General features: G+C 43.1%; 1 protein-coding gene across 1 annotated transcript in view; it reads right to left on the bottom strand.

The window, feature by feature from the left end:
- The window catches only part of LOC309415100 (uncharacterized protein), a gene marked incomplete at its 5' end in the record, with an annotated part of 71,548 nt that overhangs the window by 5,722 nt on the left and 44,458 nt on the right, over window positions 1-21,368 (bottom strand). The window contains 5 exons of the mRNA XM_082012542.1: window positions 10,683-11,198; window positions 15,283-15,402; window positions 17,251-17,365; window positions 20,047-20,177; window positions 20,694-20,872. Of these exons, the coding sequence (XP_081868668.1) occupies window positions 10,683-11,198; window positions 15,283-15,402; window positions 17,251-17,365; window positions 20,047-20,177; window positions 20,694-20,872 (1,061 nt within the window). The remainder of the gene's footprint in view (window positions 1-10,682; window positions 11,199-15,282; window positions 15,403-17,250; window positions 17,366-20,046; window positions 20,178-20,693; window positions 20,873-21,368) is intronic.

The raw sequence follows: 21,368 nt of genomic DNA, 5'->3' as shown, positions 1-21,368 counted from the left end.
CCTCTTAGTGCTATACAAAACAGCCATTTTACACAGATGTATGGTATTTGCTAAAATTGCTTTTGTGGAGTCTGATCTCAAATAGAACAGAACATTAAATAACTGCTGGCAAACAAACTAAGGCACATGTTAAAATAAAGTAAAAATTGAGCAAGTAAAGCTTCATTCAACATAAACGTAGAACCTATCTTTGTCAAAGTAAGATGACTCTCTCCTATCAGCTCTTCATAGACCAGGAAGAGCAGACAGGAAGAACCATCAAAAAAACCCAGGGAAGTTAAAAACTAATTGACAGGGCACTTTAAGATACAGCACAAAAGCTACACTTATGCACACTAGCTTTTGCAGTTCACACCTAATTTCTTTAATATTTAGAAAGGCCAAGAAAACAACAGTTATTAGATAAATTACAAAAGGATATATTAAGATATACCTAGTATCACTATCTGGATTCATACTCTGACAATATCATCTAGCCTGACCTCCTGAAGCCACACAGGACAAAAGTTCATAACTCTTTTGTTCAGCAAGCTCTTAAGTGTGATTCAATCTTTGGTAAACAAAAATATAAAGTGGCCTCAAAATCATGGAAAAAAAAAAACCCACAATCATTGATCAGTTGTTCACTGGTTAACATGCACCTCATTTTGAACATACTCACATCTATCATCACCTTTTTTCAAATGAGGATATTGGAAATTATATTATTCTGACAGTGCTCCCACTTGGTCTACATTGAGTACATCCCCACTTTTTTGCTTTCCTGCATACATATCTGTGAGCAACCAAATAAGTGCCCTAGTAATTGTGTTCAAACTAAAAACTGTTTATTCATGAAATCTAATTTTCAGTTTCTGCTTTTTGTATTTCAAGTTGAAGAACTACAGCTGTGTCTGACAGCATTCCTACCTCTATGTTACATTTGTCTATACAAAAGATTTTTGTGTGCCTGTTTTTATTAACACTCTTAAGCAACACTAATACAGCTAAATTTAAGAAAAAGAAGTTTGAAACCTTTGATAGTGATCCCTTGTCTCCAAATCTTACACAGAACTAACATTGTTGTCTTAAAGGCAAAATCCCACAGGCTCATGACTGGAAGCAACTTCCTGCTGATTTAAATAAAGTTCACTAGGAATGGCTCCGAGATTTGCCTTAGACCAACACCAGGTCTAGCATTGCTAGAATCTTTTAATCCTGAGACAGACAGAAGCTTTGGGACAGAGAGATTTCTCAACACCCATCTCCAATTAGCAGTACTTGGAAGAATGGTGGCAGTGTGAACTAACTTCCTGGAAAGAGAGGTAGTTTTCAGCCTCTTCATATTCTGTTTGCCCCTAATTAAGGCACAAATTTTGTTTTTCACCCTGATGGAATCTGAGCCTTGCTAACTGTCTTGGTTTAGCCCACCTCCGGGCTAAATGCTAGCAGTTGCTCTATCACCTGAAAACCCCCTCTCAGACAAGAAAGGGAAATCAGGGGGAAAAAGGAAACTCGTAGATTTAAATAGAAATAGATTTAATAAAATAATAAAACTAATAGTAATACTAAAGCAATATAAAGGGCACAGAGTTATACTCAGCCCAGATAGTGGTCATGAACTGCACACTCCCAGCAGCGAACACTGGTTGGTGAACACTGTGAGCAGCACAGCTCCAGCAAAGGGAGAGTAGGTCTCAGGAACAGAGCAACAGGCGAGACCCTCCAGGGATGGCAGCCACTGAAAGAGAGCAAGAGCTGTTCCCAGCAGACTCCCCAATTTATGGTGAGCATGACATTTATGGTATGGAATACTTCTGTTGGCCAGCCTGAGTCAGCTGCCTTGGCCTCTGTTCCTCCTAGCTTTAGCACCTGGCTATCTCAAGACTGCTAGAGGCCTTGATCACTATGGAAACCCGCATACCATGGCTGGCCATGAACTAAGAAAAAGTGTCTTATCAACTTTGTTCTCACAGTAACGGGTGCTGCAGCCATCTTAGAAATGCAGCTTTCCTGAACAGGAAACTGATTTTATGATTCTATCCCAGCAAAACCAGGACACTAATGCCAGCAGAAATTACCAGTGGAATATATGGGGTCCTCTGCCTTCTTTAGGAAAAAAACTAGCAAAAAAATTAAGAAAAAACCCCAGACAAACAATACTTAATGGGTAAGACTGACTTGATATTTCCACCTTCAGGTTGGGCCATTACTGGGTTATGAAGGAAGATAACACTTCAGCCATCAAGAAGTCTTCTCTTTGGACAAAGTCCCTACTTATCTCCTTTGCTAGCCTGTCTGATGTCTAGCAAAGATCTTGACATTCCAAGATGTCTCTTGGAAAAGGAGCGTGATTTTCCTCTTCCTCTGGTCTATGTCTCTTCCTTCAGCGAGGAATCAAAAATAGCCATCTGATTTCTAGTATCTGCATGCTGTTTGTCCATAAAGCAAGGTGAGCTGCCACCTAGTTCTTAGAAGGTCCTGTATGTTCTATTCCACCTCCACCTCTTCTCCAAAAAGAAGACTAGAAGACTATTTGTCCAATATTTTACACTCTTCAGGAAAAGGATTTCTTTACTGCTAAGACTACTCCCCCGGAATCCCAGACCCTGGACGTAAGCGAAAAAGCCTGGAGGGAGGAAGACTCTCTGCTGGTCGACGAGGTTTGGGTTAGAGATCATTTGGCTGAACTGAACACTCACAAATCCATGGGCCCTGATTGGATGCACCCGCGAGTGCTGAGGGAGCTGGCTGGTGTTGTTGCAACACCTCTCTCCATCATTTTTGAAAAATCATGGAGAATGGGAGAGGTGCCTGAGGACTGGAGGAAAGCTAATGTCATCCCAGTCTTCAAAAAGGGCAAGAAGGAAGACCCGGGAAATTATAGACCGGTCAGCCTCACCTCCAACCCTGGGAAGGTGATGGAACAGCTCCTTCTGGAGGCCATCTCTAGGCACGTGGATGAAAAGAAAGTTATCAGTAGTAGTTAGCATGGGTTCACCAAGGGGAGATCATGCTTGACCAATCTGATAGCCTTCTATGATGGAGTGACTAGCTGGGTAGATGAAGGGAGAGCGGTGGATGTGGTTTACCTTGACTTCAGTAAGGCTTTTGACACTGTCTCCCATAACATCCTCATAGTGAAGCTCAGGAAGTATGGGTTGGATGAGTGGACTGTGAGATGGATCGAGAACTGGCTAAGCAACAGAACTCAAAGGGTCTGTCTTGTGGTCAGCGGTGCAGAGTCCAGTTGGAGGCCTGTAGCTAGTGGTGTTCCCCAGGGATCAGTACTGGGTCCGGTTTTGTTCAACATCTTCATCAATGACCTAGATGAAGGGTTGGAATGTACCCTCAGCAAGTTTGCTGATGATACAAAACTGGGAGGAGTGGCTGATACACCAGGAGGCTGTGCTGCCATTCAACGGGATCTGGACCGACTGGAGAGTTGGGCGGAGGGGAACCTCGTGAAATTTAACAAGGACAAGTGTAGAGTTCTGCACCTGGGGAGGAACAACCCCATGCACCAGTACAGGTTAGGGGCTGACCTGCTGGAAAGCAGCTCCATGGAGAAGGACCTTGGAGTCCTGGTAGACAATAAGTTATTCATGGGACAGCAATGTGCCCTGGTGGCCGAGAGGGCCAATGGTATGCTGGGGTGCATTAAGAAGAGTGTGACCAGCAGGTCGAGAGGGGTTATCCTCCCCCTCTACTCTGCGCTGGTGAGGCCTCATCTGGAGTATTGTGTCCAGTTCTGGGCTCCCCAGTTCAAGAGAGACAGGGAACTTTTGGAGAGAGTCCAACGGAGGGCTATGAGGATGATTAAGGGACTGGAACATCTCTCGTATGAGGAAAGGCTGAGAGACCTGGGGCAGTTCAGTGTGGCAAAGAGAAGGCTGAGAGGGGATCTTATCAATGTCTATAAATATCTGAAGGGTGGCTGTCAGGAGGATGGAGCCAGTCTCTTTTCAGTAGTGCCCAGTGATAGGACGAGGGGCAATGGGCACAAACTGCAGCACAGGAAGTTCCACCTCAACATGAGGAAAAACTTCTTTATTGTGAGGGTGATGGAGCACTGGAACAGGCTGCCCAGAGAGGTTGTGGAGTCTCCTTCTCTGGAGACCTTCAAAACCCAACTGGACGTGCTCCTGTGCAACCTGCCCTAGGTGATCCTGCCTTGGCAGGGGGGTTGGATCAGATGATCTTCAGAGGTCCCTTCCAATCCCTACCATTCTGTGATCTGCATCTTCAAAAATGGTCCCAACTCAATGCTACAGTGTAAATCCAGACAGCTGAAAAGCCAGGTTGTTGGATAATCTTCTCCTGAATGGATTGTAACCATTTAGACTAGGCAAAGTCAGTAACCAAAGTAAACAGACACCCCTAAATACAAGCAAATCGGGACTTGGTAGCCCAAGCTACTGACAAATACTTTTCAGAATAACAGAATTACTGAGGCTGGAAGAGACCTCTGGAGACCACCTAGTCCAGACCCCCACCCTCCCAAAACAGGATCAATTAGAGCAAGTTACTCAGGGCCATGTCCAGTCAGGTTTTTAATATCTCCAAGGATGGAGACTCCACAATCTCTCTGAGCAACTGCCTCCAGTGTGCCCAGAAAACACAGAATTTAAACATTAGAAAAATTACCTTTTATTTCCCATATATGCCCATTGCCTCTTGCCCTGTCACTGGCCATCACTGAGAAGAGTTTGGCTCCATCTTCTTCACACACTCCCATCAGGTACTCAATACGCACTGATAAGATACCCCCTCAGCCTTCTCTTTTCCAGGCTAAACAAACCCAGACCTCTCAGCCTCTCCTTGTATGATGAATACATATAAAACCCAAAGTATTTCACACAGAATCACCCAGAATCACCAAGGTTGGAAAGGACCTTCGAGATCATCAGGTCCAACCACTAATCCAGCGCCACCATGTCCCCTAAACCATGTCCTGAAGTGCCACATCCACACGTTTTTTGAACACTTCCAGAGATGGCGACTCCACCACCTCCCTGGGCAGCCTGTTCCAATGCCTGACCACCCTCTCGGTGAAGAAATTTTTCCTAATATCCAATCTAAACCTCCCCTGTCGCAACTTGAGGCCATTTCCTCTCGTCCTATCGCTGGTTACTTGGGAGAAGAGACCAACACCCTCGTCGCCACAACCCCCTTTCAGGTAGTTGTAGAGAGCGATAAGGTCTCCCCTCAGCCTCCTCTTCTCCAGACTGAACAGCCCCAGTTCCCTCAGCTGCTCCTCATAAGACTTGTGCTCCAGACCCCTCACCAGTTTCGTTGCCCTTCTCTGGACACGCTCCAGCACCTCAGCATCCTTCTTGTAGTGAGGGGCCCAAAAGTGAACACAGTATTCAAGGTGCGGCCTCACCAGTGACGAGTACAGGGGCACAATCACTTCCCTACTCCTGCTGGCCACACTATTTCTGATACAGGCCAGGATGCTGTTGGCCTTCTTGGCCACCTGGGCACACTGCTGGCTCATATTCAGCCGGCTGTCAACCAGCACCCCCAGGTCCCTTTCCGCCGGGCAGCTCTCCAGCCACTCCTCCCCAAGCCTGTAGGGTTGCATGGGGTTGTTGTGGTCGAAGTGCAGGACCTGGCACTTGGCCTTATTAAACCTCATACAGTTGGCCTCTGCCCATCGATCCAGCCTGTCCAGATCCCTCTGCAGAGCCCTCCTACCCTCCAGCAGATCAACACTCCCACCCAACTTGGTGTCATCTGCAAACTTACTGAGGGAGCACTCTATTCCCTCACCTAGATCATCAATAAAGATATTGAACAAGACCGGCCCCAGAACCGAGCCCTGGGGAACACCGCTTGTGACCGGCAGCCAACTGGATTTAACGCCATTCACCACAACTCTCTGGGCTCAGCCATCCAGCCAGTTCTTTACCCAGCGAAGAGTACACCTGTCTAAGCCACGAGCCGCCAGTTTCTCCAGGAGAATGCTGTGGGAGACGCTGTCAAAAGCATTACTGAAGTCCAGGTAGACAACGTCCACAGCCTTTCCCTCGTCCACTAGGTGGGTCACCTGGTCATAGAAGGAGATCAGGTTGGTCAAGCAGGACCTGCCTTTCATGAACCCATGCTGGCTGGGCCTGATCCCTTGGTTGTCCTGCACATGCCCTGTGAGCACTCTCAAGACAAACCGCTCCATAATCTTCCCTAGTACGGAGGTCAGGCTGACAGGCCTCTAGTTCCCCAGATACTCCTTCCAGCCTTTCTTGTAGACGGGCATCACATTGGCAAGCCTCCAGTCGTCTGGGACCTCCCCTGTTAACCAGGACTGCTGATAAACGCTGGAGAGTGGCTTGGCAAGCTCCTCCGCTAGCTCTCTCAGTACTCTCGGGTGGATCCCATCAGGCCCCATAGACTTGTGGGTGTCCAGGTGGCTTAACAGGTCCTTAACTGCTTCCTCCTGGATTATGGGCGGGTTATTGTGCTCTCCATCCCTGTCTTCCAGCTCAGGGGGCTGAATAGCCTGCGGATACCTGGACTGGCTATTAAAGTCTTATTCAATATCTTTATTGACGATCTGGATGAGGGAATTGAGTGCTCCCTCAGTATGTTTGCAGATGACACCAAGTTGGGTGGGAGTGTTGATCTGCTGGAGGGTAGGAGGGCTCTGCAGAGGGATCTGGACAGGCTGGATCGATGGGCAGAGGCCAACTGTATGAGGTTTAATAAGGCCAAGTGCAGGGTCCTGCACTTTGGCCACAACAACCCCATGCAATGCTACAGGCTTGGGGAGGAGTGGCTAGAGAGCAGCCCGGCGGAAAGGGACCTGGGGGTGCTGGTTGACAGCCGGCTGAATATGAGCCGGCAGTGTGCCCAGGTGGCCAAGAAGGCCAACAGCGTCCTGGCCTGTATCAGGAATAGTGTGGCCAGCAGGAGGAGGGAAGTGATTGTGCCCCTGTACTCGTCACTGGTGAGGCCGCACCTTGAATACTGTGTTCACTTTTGGGCCCCTCACTACAAGAAGGATGTTGAGGTGCTGGAGCGTGTCCAGAGAAGGGCAACGAAGATGGTGAGGGGTCTGGAGCACAAGTCTTATGAGGAGCGGCTGAGGGAACTGGGGTTGTTCAGTCTGGAGAAGAGGAGGCTGAGGGGAGACCTTATCGCTCTCTACAACTACCTGAAAGGGGGTTGTGGCGACGAGGGTGTTGGTCTCTTCTCCCAAGTAACCAGCGATAGGACGAGAGGAAATGGCCTCAAGTTGCGCCAGGGGAGGTTTAGATTGGATATTAGGAAAAATTTCTTCACCGAGAGGGTGGTCAGGCATTGGAACAGGCTGCCCAGGGAGGTGGTGGAGTCGCCATCTCTGGAAGTGTTCAAAAAACGTGTGGATGTGGCGCTTCAGGACATGGTTTAGGGGACATGGTGGCGCTGGATTAATGGTTGGACTTGATGATCTTAAAGGTCCTTTCCAACCTAGTGATTCTGTGATTCTGTGATTCTGTGAAAGACAAAGGCGGCATTAAGTACCTCAGCCTTGTCCTCATCCTTGGAGACAATGTTCCCTGCCATATCCAGTAAGGGATGGAGATTCTCCTTGCCTCTCTTTTTGTTGTTAATATATTTGTAGAAGCATTTTTTTATTATCCCTTACGACTGTGGCCAGATTGAGTTCTAGCTGGGCTTTTGCCTTTCTAATTTTGTCCCTGCTTGACCTAACGAGATCCTTGTACTCTTCGTGAGTTGCCTGCCCCTTCCTCCAGAGGTGATAAACTCTCCTTTTTTCCCCTGAGTCCCAGCAAAATCTCCCTGTTCAGCCAGGCCGGTCGCCATCCCCACCAGCTCTTCTTACAGCACATGGGGACCGCCTACTCCTGCGCCTTTAAGATTTCCTTCTTGAAGACTGTCCAACATTCCTGGATCCCTTTGTCCTTCAGGACTGTCTCCCAAGGGACTCTCTCAACCAATGACCTGAACAGGCCAAAGTCTGCCCTCTCGGAAGTCCATGGTAGCAGTTTTGCTGACCCCTCTCCTTACTTCGATCACAATTGAGAATTCTATCATGTCATGGTCACTAAGCCCAAGACAGCCTCCGACCACCACATCTCTCACCACATTTCTCTCATACTCCATCTTCAAAATGAACACTGTCCCTGTTTAATGGCATCTGTACAAAAAATTAATTTCATATCAAAGTAGGGCTTTGTACTGTAAGTCCATTAGAAGAGATGCACTAAATTTCACTAGAATTCTCTGCCCAAGTACATAAAATTTGAGCCGTCCATGACACTTTCTTAAATAGCGGGATGCATAACTGTTGCAAACTAGAATATGAATTTTTTGTAACATCCAGCTAACTACACTTGCTATTTGACATTAGGAACTGGGTCTTTCACCAGGGCTCTTATATAAGCTACGCATTACTGTATTGGGTTTGCATGGCAAGGTTTTGGTAGCAGGGGGCGCTACAGGGGTAGCTTCTGTGAGAAGATGCCAGAAGCTTCCCCTGTGTCTGACAGAGCCAGTGCCAGCCAGCTCCAAGACAGACCCGCTGCTGGCCAAGGCCAAGCAAATCAGCGAGGGTGGTAGCACCTCTGTGATAACATATTTTAAAAGGGGGTAAAAAACTGCTGTGCAACAACAAACAGAAGAGAGGAGTGACAATATGTGAGAGAAACAACTCTGCAGACACCAAAGCCAGTGAAGAAGGAGGGGGAAGACATGCTCCAGGTTCTGGAGCAGAGATTCTCCTGCAGCTCCTGGTGAAGACCATAGTGAAGCAGGCTGTCCCCCTGCAGCCCATGGAGGTCCACGGTGGAGCAGATATCCACCTGCAGCCTGTGGAGGATCCCACGCCAGAGCAGGTGGATACCCCCGAAGGAGGTTGTGACCCTGTGGAGACCCCACACTGGAGCAGGCTCCTGGCAGGACCTGCAGCCCCATGGGGGACCCATGCTGGAGCAGTCTGTTCCTGAAAGACTGCACCCCGTGGAAAGGACTCACATTGGAGAAGTTCATGGAGGACTGTCTCCCATGGGAGGGACTCCACACGAGCAGGGGAAGAGTGTGAGGAGGAAGGAGCGGCAGAGACAACATGTGATGAACTGACCGCAACCCCCATTCCCCGTCCCCCTGTGCCGCTTGTGGGGGCAGAAGACAAGAGAAATGGGGAGTGAAGTTGAGCCCGGGAAGAAGGGAGGGGTGTTTTAAGATGTGGTTTTATTTTTCATTATCCTGCTCTGATTTGATTTGCAATAAATTAAATTAATTTCCCTGAGGCAAGTCTGTTTTGCCTGTGACGGTAATTGCTGAATGATCTCTCCCTGTCCTTATCTCGACCCACGAGCCTTTTGTAATATTTTTATCCCCCTGTCCAGCTCAGGAGAGGGAGTGATAGAGTGGCTTGGTGGGCACCTGGCGTCCAGACAAGGTCAACCCAGCACAATTACTTATCTAATTCAACACTCCTGAGGCATACAGGCAGAAAATGTTATGTTTTCAAAGTTGACAGAACTATTTCTACTCTGTGCAGGGATTCAACCCATGAAATAATCTTAACAGTGCATTAAAATAGGAAGCTGCATATGCTTAAAGAAGCCGCAGTTATTTTGCCCATAAACTTCCAAAACAACATAGACATTTCACATAACCAAAAAAGAATGTTCAGAAACCGTTACAGCCTTTTCTGCATTATATGAACCATGAATTCCTGTATTTTGAGGGCTATGGAATCTTTACTTTTGTCCAGGGAAGTGATTATAATACGTAGAACTTTTCCCAATTCATCCAACATTTCATTCTCTCAAGGTAACAGATAAAATTTGGTATCTAAATTTGACATGTGATATTATTGAACTCTGTAATTGCTGAGGTATTCAGAAAGGACTTTTTCCACCAAAGCTTCTGAACTTAAGGTAGCTGCAACACTTTTAGAATATGCCTGAGTTAGTCCACTTACAGAGCTTATAATCAATCTCACAGCCTCCTTTTGCTGTACTGAATTTATCCAGACTTCCACCTAGTTTACCCTCCCTCAGAGGCAAAACCAGCTAGATTAACCTTGACTGCTTTCCTGTTTACTATCAGCATGGTTAAGGAATGTTACTTTGTACTTTTACCTGGCCATCTAACCAGCTAAACAAGGTATCCTTATCTTCCAACTGAGATACATTCACTTTCTGAATGGCTAGCCAGCCAAGTGACATGCTTGCTTCCTGCTGTTCAGCCATCCAGCCAAGAAAATTCATTGCTTTCCATCCTTAAGGTGTCCAAGTGGCAAATACTACCACCCAACTGTTCGTAAGCCCAAATTACTTTACAGACCAACACTGTACAGTATGTAAGTAACCAAGGAACTATGTAACAATGACTCAAACTTTCATCAGGATAAAGATGATTTTTGATGTCCCTCTGTCATAACCTTTGGATGTCTCCAACACAGAGAAAGGGCATAAGAACCATCTACTTACTGTCCTCAAGGACTATACTATACAGTTATGTGAAAGGCAAGCACCAGCTGCCCAACAAGAAACTATTTTCTATAAAGCAACATACAGAGCTCTTTGTAATAATTTTACTTTATAGGGAAATCTACAAAAGAGAAAGAATACAAATTGAACTAGTAAGTGACATGGTGATACTGATACATAAAAATTAGGATGTGCATTTTTCACAGTGCATCACTGTACTGACAAGTCCAAAAAAGCATCAAAAAATTCTAAACAAACCTGCTGGAGCTACGAGATCTTCTTGAAGAGCTATAGCTTCTTGGGGGTGTTCTGTATCTCTTATCTTTCTTCTTTTTATCATCTCTGTCTTTTACTCTTTCTCGCTCCTTCTTCGCCTTATCCTCATCTTTTTCCTTTTCTTTGTCCCCTCTGTCCTTCTCTCCCTCCTTGTCCTTAATCTTCTCTCTGTCCTTCTCCCCCTCTTTCTCAACATCGTCTTTTTCCTTGTTCTGGTCTACCTCTTCCCTGTCTTTTTCCTTCTTATCTTTGTCCTTTTCCCTGTCCCTATTTTTGTCCCTATCCTTGTCTCTGACTCTCTCTCGTTCTTTGTTTTGCTCTTTCTCTCTCTCCCGGTCCTTCTCCTTGTCCTTATCCCTGTTTCTCTCTCTATCTCGCTCTCTTTCCCTTCCTTTGTCTCTGTCCCGGTCTCTCTCCTCTTTGTCTCGGTCTCTCTCTGTCTCCTTTTCCTTGGCCTTTTCTTTTTCCTTGACCTTTTCCTTGTCTCTTTTCTTGTCCCTGTGAAAAGCCAAACACAAATCCATCAATTCATCTTAGAACTTTCCAATAAAAATTACAAATAACTCTTTAGCATACATTAATTGTTCAAGAGAAAAATATGTGTTTCTGTTGAAAAATACTAATTATTCAAAGTTTTAATTTTCAACCCCTGTTCACCATAAGGGAGAGGCTATATAGCTAGGAAAAATTTGGAAAAACAAATCGAGGAAGGAGGGGCCAAAATAAAATCAAACAATGATCTTCAAAGTGATATTATTTGAAAGAAAATGTCTTTTCACCTCACAGCTACATTACTATACATACATAAATTTTCCACATTTTGTCAGGAGTGAGAAAAACTCTACAATCTGTAAATCCATTCTTTACTAAAAGCGCATCCACGTAAAATGGACTGCAAATTAACCACCCCCACATGAATAATGCCAGCTGAATGGACAGAAGTCTTTATTCTACAGTGTTCTCTCACAAAAATATCCTGGAAGTCCAACATCAATTAATACACAGAAAGAAAAAAACAGGGATAAAATTTCACCAAATTCCCTCAGGAGGCAAATATAAGATGTATTGTGTTTGCATGGCAAGGTTGGGGGGGGGCTGCAGGGGTGGCTTCTGTGAGAAAATGCTAGATGCTTCCCCTATGTCCAATAGAGCCAATGCCACCCGGCTCCAAGATGGACCCACTGCTGGCCAAGGCTGAGCCAATCAGTGACAGTGGTAGTGCCTCTATGATAACATATTTAAGAAGGGGAAGAAAAAAAAAGGCACACAGCAATTGCAGCCAGAGAGAGGAGTGAGAATACTTGAAACAACTCTGCAGACACCAAGGTCAGTGAAGAAGGAGGGGGAGGATGTGCTCCAGGCACTGGAGCAGAGATTCCCCTGCAGCCCCTGGTGAAGACCATGGTGAGGCAGGCTGTCCCCCTGCAGCCCATGGAGGTCTACAGTGGAGCAGATATCCATCTGCAGCCCATGGAGGATCCTGTGCCAGAGCAGGTGGATATCCCAAGAAGGCTGTGAGCCCAAGGGAAGCCCGCGCTGGAGCAGGATCCTGGCAGGACCTGTGGACTCCACGGAGAGAGGAGCCCATGCTGAAGCAGATTTGCTGGCAGTATCTGCAGCCCCATGGGGGACCCACTCTGGAGTAATCTGTTCCTGAAGGACTGCATCCCGTGGAAGGGACCCAGGCTGGAGCAGTTCATGAAGAACTGCAGCCCGTGGGAAGGACTCATGTTGGAGAAGTTCGTGGAGGACTGTCTCCTGTGGGAGGGACCACACACTGGAGCAGGGGAAGAGTGCGAAGAGTCCTCCCCCTGAGGAGGAAGGAGTGGCAGAAATAATGTGTGATGAACTGACTGCAACCCCTGCTCACCATCCCCCTGTGTCACTCAGGAGGAGGAGATAAAAGAAATTGTGAGTGAAGTTGAGCCTGGGAAGAAGTGGAGGTGGGGGTGGGAGGTGTTTTAAGATTTGGTTTTAGTTCTCATTACCCTATTCTGATTTGATGGGCAATAAATTAAATTAATTTCCCTGAGTCAAGTCTGTTTTGCCTGTGACAGTAATTGCTGAATTATCTCTCCCTATCCTTATCTCAACCCACAAACTTCTTGTTATATTTTTCTCTCCCCTGTCCAGCTGAGAAGGGGGAATGATAGAACGGCTTTGGTGGGCACCTGGTGTCTAGTCAAGGTCAACCCACCACATAAGGTCAAAGCTCAACTAAGACAATTCAATCATCTGCAATGTCATTAGGAATTTGAAAATTATTGAAAAATTGGTAAGACAGTAAAAACAGAAGCAAGGTAACAGAACAAGTCAGCTTCTTTGGGATAGGCAGAATAATACATGTTCATAAAAGCAGTAAGGAAAATTCCAATGGATGTTCTAGGAGTCAAGGCAAACAAAAATTTATTAGATCACAGCTTTGGCTGGAAGATTACATTTTGGTAAAGGATTATTTGGAAGCGCAAGACTCTGAACCATCTTTCCTTTCTAGCAAAGAGAAAAGGGACACACGACTCCTAGACCTACCTCTAGGACATATGAAAATGATCAGTTGTTCAGAGAGAGAGAGAAGCAGGAGAAAGCACAAGAGAAGTTGTTGATCAGCAGGCCTTTTCATGTCCAAGAGAACCAGATTGACAGAAGTTGCTGTGTCCATTGGTATTGGTACCTATTCTAGGATTTTTAAAGATTCTTAAAGAGACTCCTTCAGACATGAAAGGCCCTACACACAGAACCCACCTTTCTTCATTGGAAGAAGTGTTTGGCTACTAATATATAGTAGGTTTGTTTCATGGTCTGTGATCTGAAGACTTTGGTTCCCATCACATTTTGGCAAATAGCTCTTTAAATGTCTCACAGAAGGAATGTAAGATCATAAAGATGAAACAGCACACAATCCCTGCAATAGCAAGGGGTCTCACAATGACCCAAGAAGCACCTTCCAGTTATTTATCACAGAGATTTCATTGGACTTGCCTCTTCCAGTGAGCAGATATCTCAAGAAGCTCCAGACAACAGCAACAGTCAAAAGGATCCATCAACAAAGAGCAGCTATGTAGCCTACTCCTAACTGTTCCCACTGAGGTCCACAGATCTGCAGTTCTCTTTCCCACAAAATTTCTCCCCTCAGAAAAGAGACAACTGCACAACCTAAGTATGAAGCTCCCTTTAAATGAGTCAGCGGAATCACAGAGATGAAACAGAAAGAAAAGTACCAAGGCTTCTATTCATGAAGCTACTTTTATAGGCACTTTTGTTTTGTGAATATTCACTGTTTCATACCTCAGAAAATTACATTATCATCCAAGGAGATAAAGCAATTATCTTGTTGGAATTTCACAGTTCAATAATTTAAAAAATCAGACTTAAAAAATAATAGACTAGGTAAAATATAGATTTATTAGATCCTGAAATGTAAATATGCCACATAACAGACATATGCATTTGTGCTTACAGTAGTGTATGGCCAACATGAAATAACCAGAGGCAAAAATAAAAGCTCGTGCACAAAAACTTTATACATGTTCTCAGAATGCAGGATCAAGTTCAGTCTGAATCCAATCTATACCTGTTGAGAAGGTTGAAGAAGCATCATCCACTTTTTTGTGCGTTGCACATGTGTGCTGGTTTTGGCTGGGACAGAGTTAATTTTCTTCACAGTAGCTAGTATGGGGCTATGTTTTGGATTTGTGCTGGAAACAGTGCTGATACTATAGAGATGTTTTCATTATTACTGAGCAGTGCTTACACAGAGTCAAGGCCTTTTCTGCTTCTTACACTACCCCACCAGCAAGCAGGCAGGGGGTGCACAAGAAGTTGGGAGGGGACACAGTCGGGACAGCTGAACCCAAATGACCAAAGGGATATTCCATACCATATGACGTCATGCTCAGCATATAAAGCTGGGGGAAGAAGGAGGAAGGCGGGGGACGTTCAGGGTTATGACATTTGTCTTCCCAAGTAACTGTTATGCATGATGGAGCCCTGCTTTCCTGGAGATGGCTGAACACCTGCCTGCTGATGGGAAGTAGCGAATGAATTCCTTGTTTTGCTTTGCTTTTGTACGCGGCCCTTGCTTTCCCTATTAAACTGTCTTTATCTCAACCCATGAGTTTTCTCACTTTTACACTTCCGATTCTCTCCCCTGTCCCACTGTGGGGGAGTGAGCAAGTGGCTGTGTGGTGCTTAGTTGCCGGCTGGGGTTAAACCACGACAACAGGCTACACGGAACATACCTAATCCATTGGTTTAAGTCGGACAGTTAAAATTACCTGGTTTCAATCAGCTTGCACATTGGTATAAATGTAGACTAGACCTTGGTATCAAAATTTAGGTACCTCAGTGTTGTTGGTTTAACCCCCATAGGCACAATATGAGTTACTATGAAGAAAATTAACCATATACCAGCATATAAATTTACTTTCTGTTCTTTTGTCCCACAAACAAAGCCTAGGGACAGGCTAAAGCATTTAGAGACTCCATCCTTTGCCATCACCTAAAAGGTTTGTTAAGATTTTTTTCAAAAACTTTGTACTGTGCACTAAGAAGAGCAGTATCATTTCTTAGGAATGGAACTCACAGAGAATGAGAGCGACTTCTTGATTTCCACCTTTCCCTAGATCTAGACCGTTTCTTCAGGGGACTTCTGGATCTGTGTCTGTCCTTTTGTCTTGAGAGCAATCTGTTGCCAGATCTACTTCTATATGAACAATGCCAGAAGAAAAATACTTTGATATTGAAACTTCATAAAAATTAGGTCAACCAAGAAGGGAAAAAAACCCCACATAAATCTTGCCTCACTACATAAAATTATATAGAGAGTTACACCTTAGTAATATACTGCCTACCAACATTTTTGTAAATATGGATATTTTAAGCTTCACCAGGTGCATATGCTCTCCTTTGAAATAATGCACCATTTAAGTAATACTCATGTTTCATAATAACTTCCATGAATATTCTGGAAAATATAAATTCATATCATATTAGGATAGTTGTCCTTAGTAAATCTAGTGCATGAAATCTACTATAGACAATTTCTAAGCAGCTTGTAAAAATAATTAGTTACATTTTTCTTCTTTTCTAGTCACTTATTGCAGTCTTGGTCAATGAAGAAAGATGGCTTTAACTGGCCTCTCTGTTTTCCAGCCTTACAATTTAATTGCACTTTAAAAAATAAAAATAAAAAATAAGAAGAGCCCCACTATCTATAGTTCAGCATTTAGTCGTTACCTTTTCAGTTGAAAGGATATGTTAGCATGGATTTGAATTATAAGAGTTCTCAAGAAAAGGAATGAGCATTTACTACACGATAAATCAACAATTGTTTAAAGCACAGGTTTTCTGCAAGTAAAAAAAAAAGCAAATTTATCTTCTAAAAATCAATTTGGTTTGTGTCAGTACAAAATAGCACTGAGATTACTGCAGTGTTAAACAAAACAAAGACTGTTTTTCAGTTATGTCCTGAGTTAGAGAAACAGAAGAGAAGCAAGCAATAAGGAAATGAACAAATGATTCTTCTTGCATTAAAAAGTAACCCAGTGTTTTGATGTCATTAGATAACATGTACTGTGTAACACTATTACAAAACTGAAGCCTGCACTTAGATCATATTTGCTTGGTAATATAGCTGATGTGGTGTGTCCCTCTAGCCAGCTTTTCTGTATGTAAAAGAATTCTAGTTGCCCTGTTAAAAGACAATGGATGAAAGAACGCAACAGTGCTGTCGCTGCAACACTGATAACACTCACCTTTTTAAAGTGTAAGCTATCAAATACACTGAGTTTCTTTTTTTTATTCTTTTGATACTTAATGGAGCCAAATATCTTTAGATTGATTATGTAAATGATCAGAACACATTCCTGACACTGAACCATTTCAGGAAGCGTTTGTAAGTCTCTCTTAGCAAGATTGTCCAATTCTTGGAAAAAAAATCTTAATGGGTAAACTTTGAGGGTGATCTAGTAATTTTATTTCCTCCTATATTTTGAAATATAGCCTGTTTCAGAACTGAACAAATGAACAAAGCAAACAAACTCTGAAGAATGAAAAACTGCCCCTAAAGCCTTTATTCTTCTGGCTTTTAAAGAAATATAGCTTTACATTTACAGTACAGTAAATAAAAATACTGTCTATGCTAACTAGATGTTTAGAAGTTCAGGACAGTAGGAACTTTCTACTAGCAAAACCAGCCAGCCTATCTGTTCAGGGTGTTAACAGTAAACTAAATGTTCCATATACAAAACACAGATAAGTATTTCTTTTTAAAACACAGAGGTCACAAAATTAAATTACGCTACATGGCACAAAAAATACCTTCTAGGGTGTTTTACCTGAAAGTAATCCTGAAAACATTTAGCATTTAGAGGGAAAGAGTACCTATCTGTTCAGGGACAAAGTTCCTAGTTACTCTGATCTGGTCAGTGTAAGTTACTAATCTTCTCTACAGGGATACTTGTCTCATAACTCAGTAAGAAAGCTCAGTAACCACTACCACTCAAAAAACCCCCAGTATGATCTCTTAGTCCAAAATAAAAACCATACCTACCTCTGTTTTGAGTGTGATCTTTTCCTTCTAGATCGGGATTTTGAGCTAGACCTGGATTCCGAACGAGAATGGGAACGAGATCGACCGCCTTTTCTTTCACTGCTCTTTCCAGACTCTGAGAGGAAAAAAACACTTTGCAGTGTAAGCTCAGAACATTTAAAGATCCCAGTTAACAATATGGCACAAGTGGAATGTACCACACATATAGTGTAAGGGGCCTACGCTTTGCACATCTTCCTTCTTTGCAAATATCCTTCAGAAACATCCAAGAAAGTCATTGCATATACTCGTTGAGTGCAGCCATCCTGCAGCAGTACACGTAAACCAGATAATTATAAACAGCTAGCTCTGTTAGGAATGGGATTTATGTTGCTGCCACAACGCACAAGATTACAACACGTTCTCCTCTGGTATATTATTTAACATAACTACTTTTTTTTTTTTTTTTTAAATAACCTCAGAAGGTGCAGTAAATTTAGAGGGCATAATTTTGAAAATAAGCATAAAATGTAAATAATAATTAGTACTTTTTATACTTTTAGATATTCCAACCACTGTACAAATACTGAAGTTCTATTCCTCGAACACTGTTTTGGGGGAGGAAGGGATGGAGAGAAGGGGGTGAAAAGTTTGATCCAAAGGCCAGAAAGTCACCAGAAGGCCTACCAGTGACCTTAGCAGACTTTGGTTCAGACTCTAAAAGATTATTATTCTGTTGCTTAACACTGAGGAAATGTTAGAACTATTTTTCTCCCAACCCTAAAAAATGACAGAAAATACCCCCCCCCAACCACCCCCTCAAGACCCTCCACTATCTAAACTACGTAAGTCAATGTCTGGGTTTCTTACTAAGAAGAATGACAAAAATCTTGCTCATGAAAAGATAAAGGAGGATTTCAACTGCAAGTTTAACAAGTTGAGAATTTTTTATGTTGTGGTTTTGCAATCAGTTTAAGTCCGCATAAATCAGCACCAAAATGTCTAACCACTCAACCCACCAACACCTTCCTCCTTGACCTGTCATTTCAGTGTTAACAGGGATCAGGGAACCAATCTGGATGAAAAGAAGTCCATTACAATATGTTAAGTTTTATCCCAGATTCATTCTCTGACCCACAGAGAATAGGACACACATAGTCTTGAGCCAGCATGAAAAAGAGCACAGCACAGTGACAAAAATTAACCTGCTGAAGGAAAGCATAATACTGCTGCTTTCAGCAGCATGCTAGCTCCCCCGATCATGAAACTATGGCATTAATGGGTGCTAGGGGAGAACAAAACAAAATATCAAGCTTTTTTTTAAGTCTGTAAATACTTTGAACTTTAAAAGTACCAACATTAAGTATTAATTTAGTATTGACTTTGCATTTTTGAAAACACTCAGTGAGCATGTTGTGGTGGTGCATCTCCCCCCCCCCTTGCTCGATAAGCCTTGGCCTTGGAGCAGAGTTTGGCGGTTAAGGGCCCCTTGACTGTACCAAGCACTCTAGTGTAGATGGGAGTAACTCACCATCCCCAGACAGCCTTGGAACATATCTTATCTAGCTGTGACTCGGGTGGATCAGTACCAGCGTCACTGGGATGTCGAGAATTCTAGCAATTACCAACAAATAATTTGTGACAAGGATGGAAATTTACTGATGCCTAAAATCAGTCATCTCCCAGTCCTATAAATAGTGGTCCCAAGAGAGACTCTTTGAGCTCTCCTGGACTGCAGCGGGCTGCGACCAGTACCTCCCTCTGAGTGGGATGCCTCTCAGAGCCCGTGAACCCTCAAGTTCGCGATCGACTCAAGAGGCTTGGCTGACCACCCGTTGAGCAATGCAAAGCATTCGATATGAGTATTCAACTGAATTCGAGGGGGGCATTTAAAGGTACCTTTGTACATATTTATCACTTCTCTTTATGTGTCTGATCTTCGTATGTTGCTATGATTTAATACTGTGATTTATCTCAATACCATTAATCTTAGTAAGTTTTAGGTTAATTATGTTACTAAGTTTTATATGATTTGATATTGTGATTTATCTCACTAGCATTAGTGAATTTGATTGCTGTTATTTTAAAGTTACACCAAGCACTACACCAGAATCCCCGATACCCTATCCCTTTAGTCATAAAACATTAACCAAGTCTGGGACTAGGAGTGGATTCAGCCGCCCCTAGACTCCTCTCTGAGAAGGAGTTTAGAAAGCAAGGGGGTTCACTCTGAACCTCATGACTCAACGGGAGGGCATTCCTTTACTTTCCTTACCTAACCTTAGTTATAAACCGTCGACCAAGTCTGGGACTAGGGGTGGATTTTGGTCCACTCAACCTCATGACTCAATGGGAGGGTCTCCCCTACTTTCTCTCCTCAATATACATATAAGCCACATTAACCCGATTCAATCCGCGAACAAATCATTCCATCTAACTGTAACTCGGTTTCTCTTCATACACCTTTTCATGTTAGGTGAATAATAGAGTGAACCTTGCCATCGAATTCTGTTAAGTCGTACCTTTTTACAAATCTATATTAAAATAATTCGCTTTCTGATATCTTTGGTGGTGACCCTTTAAGCGTCCCAACCACTCGTCCGTGACACATGTATATGAAAATAAGATATGATGAAGTAAAGTCAGCTTCATTCCACTGCTTTGTTGCATGAAGACAATTTTGATTACTTACTTTTGTTTTCCCCCACACATGTTCACCTTTCAGTACCCTTTTCCTGTGTTTGAAAGTGCTCTTAAAAGCATGTGCCAAGGTATACACAGAACATGTCTGTTAGGTAATGAATATAATATGCCTACCTGGCTCAATAGCAGCAGATATGAAAGACTGGGCTTCCCTTACTCTCTTCATCACTTCCTCCAGTTCCTTGGCAGCAGCTTGTGGTGTCATTTCAGGAGGCTTCACTATTGCGTTATTGGAGTGATTTATTCTAAATTAAGGAAAAATAAAACCTTTAACTCCCAAATGCTTGAAAAGGGAAAATGAAAACAAATAAGAAAAAACACCTCAACTTCCACGTATGACTAAAAACTTCAAAGTTCAGCAAAACTACAGATTTTCGGTGTTAAAATATTTTCTAGTAGAAGTCTAGAAATCTGTTTCTCTATTTCAGATCAAATATCTACATTAAGACCTACTAATTACATACACATCATATATAAAGCTTAATTAGCACCAAGGACTTTGCAGATTCTTTCACTGTTATGGCTTTCACTAACTCAAAATTAGATGTAGAAATATTTTACTCTATGCCATCCATATTCTTCTTGGAGAAAGTTATGTCCAACCTTGAAATTGGAGTTCATAAAAGTGTTCCAGTTAATTAACAATAGGTCCTTATATTGAAAAAATATTCATCACAGCAGTTTCCTGCACAGAGTAATAAATGTATAAGGATACTGAGAAATCTCTCATTCAATATCCATATAGATAATTAATTTCTTACTTCAGTGGCCTGTCTCCAAACATAACTCCATTAAAGGCAAGAGCTCGAGGTACAGAATTTTGGTCTGCGAATTCCACAAAAGCAAATCGTGTTGGCTGCGTCTCATCACCTGCCATTCGCACGAATTTGACTTCTCCAACTTGCTTAAAGAATTCAAGCAGCTGATCTGCTGTTGTAGTCTAGAAAGAGTCAAAGAACTCAGCTGAAGTCAAATATATAACGAAAACCACTTATCCAACATATCAAGTAATCCAAGAGCTACAGATTTTGGAAAGACATCTCACCATTATTACACAGGAAACATGAATTTGGTAACATTACACTTCAAGAGAGAAAGGTATTTTTTTCTTCCATTAATCTAAAGAATATACTACAACTTAAAACAGTGCAAGCACAAGCCCTGAAGTCCTACATCTAGGTTAAAGAAGTACTTGCGCAGGATTTTGCACTTTTCAGTGCATCAGAAATAAATGATGAGGAATTTCCTTAAACACCTATGTCAAAGCTATTGATTGTGAACTTTGATCAATTAAGAAAAAAAATCCAAACAGTATTACAAGACTTTGCTTTTATCTGTTTTTCTACTACCTTCCAGCTTGTTGTATTTTATTGCGATCAATAGTAATTTTACACTCTAGTAGCTACTTTGGCAGTAAAAAAACCCCAAAATCAAAT

Source organism: Phaethon aethereus, assembly GCF_964289735.1.
Source record: "Phaethon aethereus genome assembly, chromosome: W".
Lineage (NCBI taxonomy): Eukaryota > Metazoa > Chordata > Aves > Phaethontiformes > Phaethontidae > Phaethon > Phaethon aethereus.
Note: the sequence above shows the minus strand (reverse complement) of the source record. Positions and strands in the feature narration are given on the sequence as shown.